The sequence below is a fragment of the Scomber scombrus genome, chromosome 17, assembly GCF_963691925.1.
Source record: "Scomber scombrus chromosome 17, fScoSco1.1, whole genome shotgun sequence".
Lineage (NCBI taxonomy): Eukaryota > Metazoa > Chordata > Actinopteri > Scombriformes > Scombridae > Scomber > Scomber scombrus.
In genome coordinates, this window is record NC_084986.1 from 27,077,131 (window position 1) to 27,090,586 (window position 13,456).

Sequence of the window (13,456 nt, forward strand, 5' to 3'; positions counted from 1 at the left end):
TCTATTGCTTTACATATTTCCCATTTATAAATTCAAAGGTGATCACATTTTAACAAATTGATGTCATAGAATTCAATTGGTTTCAGAGGCATCAGAACAGATGTTAAGTTTCAGATGTCCATCTCAGTAAGCTGGACATCTTTGGGGTTCAAACAAATGTCTTTACAGTAAGTATTCCCTGTACAGCACTATAGCAAGTATATAAAGTTCAAAGATCATCATTTTTTATGATCATGACAGTTTATTTATCTTATCACCCCACACCTATAAACAGTCCTGATCCATTTGGCTTGATCTTACAGCCCAAGACATGATAGCTTTGAGTTTCTGCAGAAAGACGTTGAAATATCACCACAGCTGATTTAGGTGGGTGGAGGGAGACACCAGTGAATTCCCTCATCACTGTGGAGACACACTCCACCCAGCATTTTTCCATTCACATTTAAAGTATGTACAAAAAACAACAACAAAAACCCCCACTGTGAAACAGAAAGAGCAAAGACTAAAGTCAAATGAGATATGAATCATCAACCTCCTTTGTTCTGAAGTGGGCAGTGGGGGTATGAGGGAAGACTACTATCAATGTTGTGGAATTCAAGTGAAATAAAAAGTTGATAAAACGTAAGTCACCTTATGTTGGAATTTTTTAATACACATTTAACAGAATTTTCAATCCATTTTTGTTCTTTAAGACAATGAAACAAGAACCTGATAAACAACTGAATTAGTCCTAAAAGTCAAGGTAAAGAATTTTTAAAAAAGCAAGCCAGTAGTTAGGCAGGTGAATATTTAAATATATTTAGAGCCATATTAATTCATACTGAACACAGTTCAGGAGCTGCTCTGTCACAGAAAGATATTATATAAACTCCTTCCTGCTTCCCCTCATCTGTATCTATTCCTCTCTTTGTCTTTGGACTTCTTGGGTGAGCGGCTGCGGCTCCTGTCCTTGTGGCTGTGGCCTTTGTCGCGTCCCTCTTTCCCGTGTTTGGCCCGGTACTTGGTATGCTTGTGATCCCGGTCTCTGGAGCGGGAACGTGAGCGGGATCGAGAACGCTGACGGCCTGTCTTTCTATCTCGCCGGCTCTCCTCACTGGCCTGGAAATGCGGGAAAAGACATTTAGAAAGACAGTCTGAAGAGGGGAGGAAGTGTTCAAGCCTCTACCTAATGTAACCTTCAGGCAAAAGTGGCCAAAATCAGATTTTTTTGCTCATATGTGACTCAGATAATGAACATGGTAGACATGGTTCCTGCTAAATTCACCGTGTTAGCATTTTCCATGTGATCACATTAGCATGATTACGTTAGCATGTAGCTCAGAGCTGCTAACACGGCCATAGACTCATGGCTTTGTTTAACAATCTCACCCTTCTATTTGTCCTATCTGATGTATCCGCTTTTTTTTTTCTCCCATTAGATATCTTATCATGCAACACTATATGCCTAGAAGCTAGGTAGAAAGGCAGACATGCAACAAAGATCCCTGACCAGAAACAAACATATGATAACATTTACGGAAAGGGGAGGTATTGACCAATCAAATATGACTAGTGAAGCCTTTGAATTCAGTGTTTTCTTTCACTGGCATTGGTGTGATGATTACATGGCATGCTAAAAATCTGAAAACTCCCATTTTAGAAGAATATGATATATTCCTTACCAGAATTGTCCCTACTTTAAACAGTCGGTAAATTAACAAACACAATCAAGATTGTTTGAACTGCAAACAGGTTCAGTGTGAACAGAGTTTAAATCTCCATTTATACACCCTCTTTCGACACTGGGGTTACACAACAGCAGGCATCAGATAAACAGAATGAAAGAACACACAAAATAAATAAAGGTAAGGCAAATATTAAATTAACAAGAGGAACAAGGAAATGCACCAAATACGATTGGGAACAGCTTGGAGTTACATAAACTCTTCCTGGTTCTGACCAACCTGTGAATTAACGACTGAGTATTACATCTAACAGTAATTCACTGTATTCACCTGTTAAAAAAACGTGACCAAATAATTTGACAGGGAATTTTTTCTGGTTATGTTACGATAAGGCATTGCATAATATGTTAACTATGTTAATTACAACAAGGAAACTCTTAATATCAAAGGTCGACGTGAACAACCTGGAGTCAACTTTCCCACTGTCGGGCTGCCAGCCATGTAAATCCTGGCATGTAAACACTGCCACTGTAAAACAGACTCGGGTACATTGAGAACTCTGGCAGCAAGCCCACCACTGCAAGGAACACCAGAAGATATGAGCCCTTCTCATAGGGCTGGGAGATTATGGCAAAAATCTAAATCACTATTGAACTTTTAACCTGGATTACGATTAATGAACGATTATGTATTTTCACAGTTACTTTTGTTTTGTATTTTACACTGCTGCCCTCACACCATATTTTGTGATATTTTCACACATGAGGATCTTTAGGGAGGTAAAATAATGATGTTTTAAGGTGTGACGCTGTGGTTAATGTCTAGTTTAATTGATTAGAACTATGTAAAGATCATGGTTTGGGTTCAAATGATCACTGGAGACAAGTTTTCAAATTCCATAAAGATACTATATGCAACATTTACTGTCATGGCAACAGTGAACACCACCATTAATTGACATGAGAAATTAAGTCGATTAGAGTTTCTAAATGTCGATTTCGATTATTTTTCGCCCTACCTCCTCATACGTGCAAGCTGCAGCATTTCTGGTGTCAAATATCTGTGTACAGCAGTGGTGTCCGGTGTGTCTCACACACACACACACACACACACACACACACACACACACACACACACACACACACACACACACACACACACACACACACACACACACACACACACACACACACACACACACACACACACACACACACACACACACACACACACACACACACAAAACATATCCATGCTGAGGCTTTCTACCTGTAACCAGAGTATTATGAATAGTCTTTTTTAGCAGAAAGAAGGAAGAGAAAACACAGTTCTCCCAAAAACTACCTTTCAAATTATGAAAAGGAGAATTTTAATCTCATGTTCACCTCTCTCTCTCTCTCTCTCTCTCTCATCTCCATGAGCTGCTAAACCACCCTGTAGATCATCAACCTTGTCAACTAGACTTCACATTCTGCTGCATTTTCACAGTCTGACACAAGCTGCTTTAGTTAAAAAGAAAAAAAGACATGATATTGTGGACCTCTGTTCTTGTCTCGTATGCTCTACATTTTGTCACTGGTTGCTGCTGGATGGTCAGGTAGCTGATGTTGATACCTGTTGATAACCCTTTAGATCAGAGGTGTCAAACATTTTAATTCCAATTTTTCAATAAAACACACACACTGCTAATATTGCTTATTTTCACTTGCCATTCACAGTCAAGGCTTCTGATCAGCCAGTGGACATCCAACTTGAGATGACTTGAGACTGACTTATGTGATTCAGATTTGAAGGACAAATTCACCTCAGTGGACTAGGACACATTTTATCAGTATCTCTTACCAGGGAAGAACAAGCTCATTCCTGTGATGGGCATCACATTTTTTTTTTTTAAACTGCCTTCCTGGCACACACAAGCACATGAATGACAAACTGAAACTGGTAACTGCTCAGGATTTGACACCTAATATTGATGCACTTGTGAAGACTAAGAGGAGCCAAGTTTCAGGAGCGAGTGAAACTGTGATAAGCCTGCTTCATGTGAAATGCTGCAAAAAGACTGAGACATCATAATGTTGAAATTTTACACATTTTTCTAGAGACATCTCAGGCTGTTCATCTGTTTTGTAAATCGATGGTTTATTACAGTAATGTTATATATTATATATATATATTATTTATAGGTTATTATGCAATGGTTTTACTGGTTGCTGCTGCACTTGAGATCAAATTGGGCGGTATATGGCCCTTGAACTCAAATGAGTTTGACACCACTGATTTAGATACAATTTTCCAAGATTGATTTTTTTCACTCTGTCAAAGAATAATAAAAAAAAAAAAGTTCTCAGAAAAACATGTGTTTAAAAATATGTTCACATCTCTTCTAAAACTTGAAGACACCTCTCATAACCCCAATGATGAGACGATGATATGGTTACTGATGACTGGATTAAATTCTCATATGTAGAGCAGACCAGAGACAATGTTTTTTTAACCTTGTTTGATTAGTCAGCATTTTCTTCTTTTTTTTGTTGCTTTATTACCTTTTTTAATCTTATTCAAATATTGTCAATATTTATTTTTTCGTGTTTCTCTCTCTTCTGTTGGGTGTGCTGTATGGTTCTCTGGGGTGGGGGTATTGTATGTGATTCTATTTGTTTAAACTCAATGAAAAGCATCTTTAAAAAAAAAGGAAAAGGGCTTTTTTCAGAATGTCTGAATTCCTTTTGCTTAAAAAAAGTGATAATTTCATGTTAATTACATTTAATTAATGTAAGTGTCAGCTCATGGAATACAACTAAAGTCAGTTTTAAGTCCGTTTTAAGTACTCCTGCTTCTCTTTAAAGTAATCACACTTGTTTACAGTATATTCAAAATTCTCTCTCTGATACTGAAAAGGCTGAAAATGACTCGTGGTGGGCTGGAGGTGAACATGTTTTCCATATACTGTCATCACAATGTCTCCAGTCTGATTGCAGTCAGGGACTTTTGTCGTATGTCATAGCCCCTCTTCTTCTTCCTTCACCTGTTTCCTGTCTACAGCTGCAACATCTAAGTGTGCACACATGCCTCTGTTTAAACATTCAGTTAATTGTCTGGGTAAATGATCTGTTGTGTTTGTGTGCATGCAGGGACCTGCTCTCAGAAGCTGATGCAAACCAACAGCTCCTTTTATAACCAGTCTGTGCTCTAGGTTAAATGAAGGTACTCCAAAATCCACGTAATAATCCAGATCATCAGTAAACCTGCTTCTTATGTGTGGTATGTGTGTGTGGTATGTGTGTGTGTTTGTGTAACCTGGTCGCTGTCAGAGCATCAAACAAGCTTACAATCCTTGTCAATTTTGAACAGAGAAGAAACTATAAAACATTTCTAACGATCAGATATGACTTCTATTAATCATCATCATTTCCCTGTTTTTATTTAGATTACTGTAATATCATTTTTATTTCCTGCTTGAAACACTGTTCTTTTGTAAGTTCTATGATAATAGACAGGGGAAGGTGCTAAATATGGAACACTGCCCCTCCCTGGGTGTTGTCTTCTATGTGTAATTGACAGTTAGGTAATGAGTTGGCCGGAGTAAAGAGAAGAGTGATTTGCAGAACTCTGATACAAGAGAAAGCTACAAAAATAAACACTGAGAAAAGAGATTTATATTCTTTTTTCTTATTTCTAAAGAAAAAAAACGGCTTAATGAGGTGATACATACCGTTTTCTGGATGAAACATGAAATTAATTCATTAATCAAATATGATCATAACCCAATTGAACTATTTTATAAGCATGTGGAACACCGACAACCAGAATATAGTTCATTATACATTCATGTGGCTTTTGTTGTTACTTGCAGACTATCAAAAGGCCCCCACCATGCTGCTGTCTAGACTGGTTTAAAAAAAAAAAAAAAAAAAAGTCAGAATAAAGTGGAATAGTTTGGAGTGGTATAAGAGTGAGAGCATTGCTGTGTTGGCTGACAGCATTAACACAAAACAGGAGACTGTGTGCTTCAGTTAAAATACCTTGTTCTTTTTGGACTTCCTGCTGTCCTCGTCGTCTGAATAGTGATGGTGTCTCTTCTCTTTGTGTTTTTTCTCGGAGTGCCAGCGGCCCGTCTCCTCCTCCTCCTCTTCCTCTTCCAGCAGCAGGTCGTACTTGGAGCTTTTGGGGGGAAAGTTATGGAAATCTCCAGGAAGTTGAGAGAGAGAGTCAAACCCAAATCGAAAAATGTATGTGAAAAGCACACAGCTGAGGAAGAATGGGCGTATATTGCAGACTGATATGTTTGGACATGAAGTGGAAAAACTTGAAATTTTAATCACAGCTCATTAACACATAAGGATACTCTTGTTTAGGCTTTACTTGATCCTTGAGAGTCAGCTTGGATCGGTTGTCCAAATCCTTTTCATAGGCTTTGAAGTCATCTTTACTGTATTTCCCACCTACACACAGAAGATCATCACTGCTTATGAAACATGGAGGACACTGAATATAGGAACTATGTTTACATCAGGAACTGTTCACATATTTAACACATGCAGGCCACAAAGTGATCATATGAAGCACCTTTCCCTTTCCATTTGATCTTTGACACCGACTGGCTGAAGTCTACATGAATGCGTCGGTCGTCGATGAGCACGTTGTCCATTTTAAAGTAGGCCTTCTCACAATCTTCTTGCTGTCAAGACAAAGTGTAAAACCAGGACTGAAACAGGAATATCAGGTAATAATGTAAACATCAAGTTTCATCTACAAAAACAAAACTCCAGGTCTGTTTGTGTTCTGCGACGAGATGAGGAAATGACAGAGACAGCTTGTGATGCTCACTTTCAAAACCAAGAAAAACATTTAAAAGGCTGCAAAAGTTTTTGCAACTCATTGACATACGGAAACAGAAACGCTTCCAAGAACATCGCTTCCTTTATATCGGCTGTCACTTCTCTAAGAACAAGCAAGGCCTTCAGTAACTGTGTTTGTAGAGTTGTCTGATGTTTGAAGTGAAGTGTCAAACCACCGTTAAAAAAAAAAACGTTCAGTATTTGCACACACTGTCTGCCACTGATATTTGACTGAAGCACACTCCTGCTCCTCATAAATCGGAAAGCTCTTGGTTTCTATGCATCTTTAATATTCTTAATTACAGCAATTTGGCTGATTGACATGTACGATTTATCAAATTTCAACAATTTGCTTTATTCAATTTATTACATTACTGTGTGTCACCAGGAAAAACACATTTGAACTACAATAAACCGCCTAACGCCCTCTAATGGTTTCAACGCTCACTGCACCACCACAATATGAAGGTGTTGATTCAAGTCCATTCACACTCCTACATAAAAAATAATGGTGCATTTGTGTGTCAGCTGGTAAAGTTTACCATCAGGAAGTTGCCTCTACACAGCTGAAAAAGCAAAGTCATAAACTCAGACAATTTCTATGATGATCATGTTTACAAAGTTCAGAGGTGTTGCTTCCACAATTTATAGTTAGCTAACAATGTATCAAATGAACGGGAAACGCAGTATATGTACTTCTCTATCATAATATGTGTAAATATTTCTAACTGTATTAACATGTCACCATGACAACAAACATAGGAGTTTTCTATTATTCACACTCTGCAGTGGGTTTTCCATCAGTCCAGCTCAATAGACAGATTGTGCTCTATCTTTCCTGACTTTTGAAGGAAAGATAGACAAGGTACACCGGTTACCAGAATTCTGACAAATCACGGTCATGTCTGGACGCTGTCAGCCTTGTTGACCCCACATAACATATATATGATATTTAACTGAAGACGCAGAAGGACGCGTTCGACTGAACTGGGATATACTTACTTTTTTAGCAACCTGTAAGCAACACAAAGCATCTCTGTTCATGTAAGTGTCTGCATTGCTTAAGGATTAAATTGTTTATCTAGTAGGGCAGATCAAGGAAGAGTCACTGCTGGCTTTCACTTGAATATCTTTCTGTATTTAAGCTTGTATAAACATGTTGATACTAACGGAGGTTACTTTGGTATTAATATTAATACTGCAGAAAACGTGGCAGCAGATACAATCTCTGTTTAACTGTCTCTGTGCTTTACTGTTGTGGTTTGTTGACTGTCCTTAACATATAAACCCTGTTATACTAACATCACTAATAATGGACTAATTACATCTAACTGACATTTAGTGGTATTTCTGAAGAACCCAAACCTCAGTATTGCCACACTTCACATTAGCAGCTAAGAGGCTATTCATATATCGTCCAATAAAAGAAGTTATCGTGACAGGTCTACACTTGAGTAACCACTGTAAAGCACTTATGATTTCATGTATAGTGTAATTGAATAATATTTCCCAACACCCTCACATTCATTCACTCTCATTTTATACATTTAAATACAGCTGTTCAAAACCTTACATTCAGAAACGATAGATTTGCATTTTAAATAAAGCAATAAAACAATCAGAAAATAAAAAACCCAACACATACAGTAGATAAGATGCTCACCTTGTCGAATTCAATGAAAGCATAACAGAGGGAATCTCCACTTTTCCAGTCTCTGATGATCTCACAGCTACACAGAACAAAGTAAACATAAATAATTAACAAGTAAAGGTCAAAAGATAATATGGAACTAAAAGCTGGAGCTCGGTGTCACCATTTTATGGTCCCAAAGCGGGAGAAGATGATTTCCAGATCCTCGTCTGTGGTCACCGGGTTCAGTTTGCACACAAACAGAACGTTCTCTGGAGGCCTTACGTCTGCGTCAGGGAGGTCGCCCACCTGGAGGAAATGTTAGACACAGAGTGTTTAGATGCTGCCGGCTGTATCTTTGCTATTTGAGAAAAGTTCTTCCCTCACCATCTCCAGCAGGATGGCCTGAGTCTTGGCCTCTTTCTCTTTCAGCCTCTCCTCCAGCTCCTCAGCTCCCTTCCCGTCCGCATCGTCTATGACTTCATCTGCTCCGATTCGCCCGCTCTGCACACCCGTCACAGAAACAGTCATGGTTATTGAAGCTGTATTTACTTTTATAATGTTACAGTTTTCAGCTTTATCTTGCTTTGAAGTCTGTTTTTGGGTCATGTGAGGTGGTTTCTGGTTTTTATATATTTGTGCAAGAACTCTCAAACGGCACTGTTACACTCACATCAAGCTGCTCTCTGGTGGGCTCGGGGGATCGATCTGGCACCGGCAGATCAGGAGGATCATCAAATGGGTCTTCCAGGATCACTGTGTGGTTTATCCTGCAGCAAAATCACATTCTAAAATCTCTCTCTGTTGCAAAACTGAATACTGTGTGGTTTTTCTGAGAAATTCTATTATGTACCATTAAATGAAAGCACGTCACATTTCATTCAGAGTGCATTTAGTGTCTATTTTTGGTGTCGTTGGTAAACACTCACCTGATGTCCTGAAATGGAACAAAGTCCTTGTCAACAAAGGTCTCGTTGATTTTGATCAAGACGTCCATACCTTCTGACACTTCTCCAAACACAGTATGGACTCCATCCAGGTAATCAAGGTTCTCACCAGCTGTAATAAGGAACTAAAGACAAAAATAACAGCAGACTTTTTCCATCATTCCATACATTGCACAAGCAAAACAAACATGTTTTTTTCTATTTAAAGAAAAGGAGGAACACTGTACAGTGTTCCTCCTTTTCTTTAAATAGAAAAAAACATGTTTGTTTTGCTTTAAATAGAAAAAAACATGTTTGTTTTGCTTTAAATAGAAAAAAACATGTTTGTCACACTAAAAATAACAGTAAGACAGTACAGTGAACCCATGAATCAATACATTCTGATAAAAAAACTCAATTGATTTAAAATATACACATTTACATCACAGTGAACATATGCATGACTTTAGTATGAAAAGATGATTATACTTAAAAGGGATGTGTCATTAAAACTGTATAACTAATAATTCTTCGACCTGTGCTGTGGTCGTTGTTGTGTTTGGTTTTTTTCATTGAAAAACCTAAATCAATTAATCAAAAGCTTCATTAACAGCTACTTTCAGCCACTAGGAGGAGCTCTAAACTTCTTGTGTTGAAGTAGAACCTGAAGTTATCCTGCTAGCTAGCTGACTGGAGGGGACATGATGGTAGTAAGTTATCCTATTAGCTAGCTGACTGTAGGGAACATGATGGTAGTAAGTTATCCTATTAGCTAGCTGACTGTAGGGAACATGATGGTAGTAAGTTATCCTGCTAGCTAACTGACTGGAGGGAACATGATGGTAGTAAGTTAGCCTGCTAGCTAGCTGACTGGAGGGAACATGATGGTAGTAAGTTATCCTATTAGCTAGCTGACTGTAGGGAACATGATGTTAGTAAGTTATCCTGCTAGCTAGCTGACTGGAGGGAACATGATGGTAGTAAGTTAGCCTGCTAGCTAGCTGACTGGAGGGAACATGATGCAGACGAAGACACACCAAAGTCCAGCGTGGTTTAAAAGCTTCCAGAAAGTAAAGGATAATGTTGTCAGGTGTGAAATATGTGGAGCAGAGTTGAGCTATGGTGGCTTCACATGGACAAAAAGCTGCTGTCTGGTGTGACGGTTACTGAGGGAGACGGACCTGACGCTAATCACCTAATAAACATTACAATAACATCTGGAACAGCTGTAACAAAAGTCTCAGAGAGAAAACTAATGTTACGTCTCACTAACATGATTGTAAAGGATATGCTCAGCGTTGTTTATGACGGGGAGAAAATATCCACGCTGTTATATTTTTAGGGTTCTGTAAGCCTGTAAGATTATTTTAATGAATGTGTTTCTGTAAAGAAATGAAGGCTGATTATCATTTAACGTAATACACATCTGTGCAGTTAAAGCTTGTTGTTTGATATGAATATTCAAAGTTATTTTTGATGCAGGAATGTCAGCATGCAGCTAATATTCGCTTATTCACCGTAAACCCACCGGTTAACTGACCATAAAAAAATGGGCTCATGCACATTCCTAATACTTAGTTTTGGTTTATTCAATTGATTCTGTTATCAAAATTGAAGTCATTTCTGATTTGCTCAAGACAGCCCAGAGAGAGAGAGCGTGTGTGAGCGACAGAGTGCACATGCAAGAAAGAGAGCAAGAGTGCAAGAGAGCATGTGGGAGAGAGGGGGCATATGAGTATGTGAGAGAGAGAGAGAGAGAGAGCATGTGGGAGGGAGAGCCCGCAAAAGACAGTGAAAGTGCGAGCGTGTGAGAGTGAGCAGGGGCGAGAGAGAGAGAGCATTAGAGAGAGTGACAGAGAGAGAGAGAGAGAGAGAGAGAGAGAGAGAGAGAGACAGAGAGAGAGATAGTCAGAGAGAGAGAGAGAGAGAGAGAGAGTGTGTGAGAGTGAATGAGTGAGTGAGTGAGTGAGAGAGAGAGAGAATGAGAGAGAGCAACAAGCATACAACTGAGAGGGAGAGCGAGACAGCAAAACCTAGTGTAGTTAAAAACAACTGTGTAATGCTCATGTTACTCACCTGAGAGCCATGCTGGTCATTCCCATTGTTAACCATAGACACTGTCCCCTTCTTTCTGTGTTTGATGCGTGGTGTTTTCTCTGCTTCAAAAAAGCGGGCCTGGTCACCGTATAGTTTGCTGATGACACACAAGACAGAACATGTAAATGCAACTTAGTCACATGTCTGATCAATGTCAAAAACAGTCAGCAGTGGCGATGAATATGACTGACCTGAAGATGGACTCTCCACCACGGCCGGTCCCTGTGGGGTCTCCTGTCTGCATGATGAAGTCTCTCTGAAGAGGAGACAAACACATTCTTACAAGATGTCAACACAATGTTCAACTCTGAAGCTGGACAAATACAGTTTCTTCACCGGAGCCTGAAAGCAAAGAGATGTTCAATATACACTCCCTGAATCCATTTATTTAACACAATTTTAACTAAACTCATTAATGACAGTTCAGAAAATAAAAAGGTCACTTAAAATATCAAGCTGGGACAGTTTAGTCATACTCAGGAATTTTGTCACAATGTGATTACGTGCAGAGATCATAAATGAAACTAAGTGGAATTATGTCCCAGATGTTGCACATAAAATTCAAAGACGTTTCTAAGGAAAATTACATTAAGCAAATTTAGACACTCGTATCAGAAGGTCTATGTAAGAGCTGCACAGGTCAAATGTAATGGACTTTGCAGACTTGAATGTTTGTCTAAGCAAAAGATAAACTGTGATAATGAACACAGTTGTAGGTAAGCTTTAGAATGAGATGCTCATTTCCATGATTTTATTAGCTGTCACTTCCAGTGAACATCATCTCACACTGTAATTTGGTTGTGTACTGGGTGCAAGTGAGATGAACAAGAGCTGTGATAAGACAGGTTGCGATATCTGACCTTGTTTTGCTTTTGAAAATAATAAAATAATATAAAACAATAGATTTTGCAAATTGATCTTTGTGTGAAGCTATGACTTTGGAGTCCCAGGACATGTGAACACTTGTCCTCAGAGAAAGAGTCTAAGTTGTGATCTTTGTCGCCCTCGTCAGGCCGGTAAAGATGAGTTTTTTTCCATTCATAATATTCATATTCAGGTTACAGTGATATGATAGTGAATCAGTCAATGCTTTTGAAAACGCATTCTGTCACTATATGTCTTCTAACACAATCAGGGAAGGACCACCAGTTCATAAGCAATTTTTCACCTTTATATCAGGACACAGCAGGGATGCACAATATCCCCTTCATTTTTATTTGAAAGCTTGAGTCCTTAGCTTGTCCTATTTGTGACAATCCAGTTAATAATGGGTATCTTAATGGGCTCAGATCAGTTCAAAATTAATTAATACGCTGATGATAGTCTACAGAATTTATCTGTTCCACTAAAGGCATTATTCTTATGAACTAGAAAGTTAGAAAGGCCAATTGTTTTTCTTGAACCTTAAAAGCATGGAGGAAGCCTCATAATCCCTGTTATATCTGGACAGGGGAGGGAATGGCATATGGGACATAATAAGGTCATTCCTGGGCTCACAGCATCTGGATTCTTCTCTTTGTAATTTAACAAAGTTGTTATTTGACTCATGATATTTACTCCTGGTTTCAAACACCATGTCTGTGAGTATAGTGTAATGTTCGTCTAAAAAAAGTATGTAATCTAACAAATGCATAAAATAACTGAACACCGTCACGCTCCCTCTTCTACTTATCATACTGTCTTGTATTTTTATCTGTCACGGAAAAGCTATAATAAAATCTAAATGGGGAAAAAAATAACTGCTGCATAAATTAGCATGAGACATTCTGATCTTACCTGAACATTGTGGACGAGGCAGTAGTTGTAGTATTTTATCTTGCATAGTTTCAGAAAGTTAAGGCAGGCTGTAGAGAAAGCACACAAAGGGTTAATGATAAACATATAGTGACCTATTATCACCAGCTTCTTCACCATTAGCGTTTATTTTAGCGCTAACAAGTTCAATCTAAATACTGTATGTGTGTCTGTATGTGTGTATGTGTGTGTGTGTGTGTTGGTTAACGTAATTAACTGTGAATTTACATTAAATAGCCTCACGTACATACAACGCTACCATGAGAGAGAAGCTAACAGCTACAGCTAGAAGCTACTTGTTCTGCATACCGCTGAGCTTTCCAGTAGCTTTCTCAGCCGCCTGTTGTTTTAAAAGCAAAAGTAGCTGTTATGTAAGAAATTACTGCATAATCTTACTTTTAGGCCTTTCGTCTGTAAATAAATCAATCACAACATCGCCCAGCGTCGTTTCAAGGAGCACCGCCATACTGACGTGTGTGATCTCGCGAGATGAGCGTTTTGAGGTAA

General features: G+C 38.6%; 1 protein-coding gene across 1 annotated transcript; it reads right to left on the minus strand.

The window, feature by feature from the left end:
- Positions 1–641: 641 nt before the first annotated feature.
- ppil4 (peptidylprolyl isomerase (cyclophilin)-like 4) lies at positions 642–13,430 on the minus strand. Its single transcript, XM_062437049.1, has 13 exons — positions 13,346–13,430; positions 12,932–12,999; positions 11,347–11,411; positions 11,135–11,252; positions 9,062–9,204; positions 8,806–8,902; positions 8,520–8,636; positions 8,317–8,441; positions 8,166–8,232; positions 6,231–6,342; positions 6,010–6,106; positions 5,687–5,825; positions 642–1,098 (listed from the first exon to the last, which is right to left on the minus strand). The coding sequence occupies exons 1-13, from the start codon at positions 13,413–13,415 to the stop codon at positions 886–888; spliced, it is 1,431 nt and encodes a 476-aa protein (XP_062293033.1). The 5' UTR covers positions 13,416–13,430; the 3' UTR covers positions 642–885.
- Between the last annotated feature and the right edge of the window lie 26 nt (positions 13,431–13,456).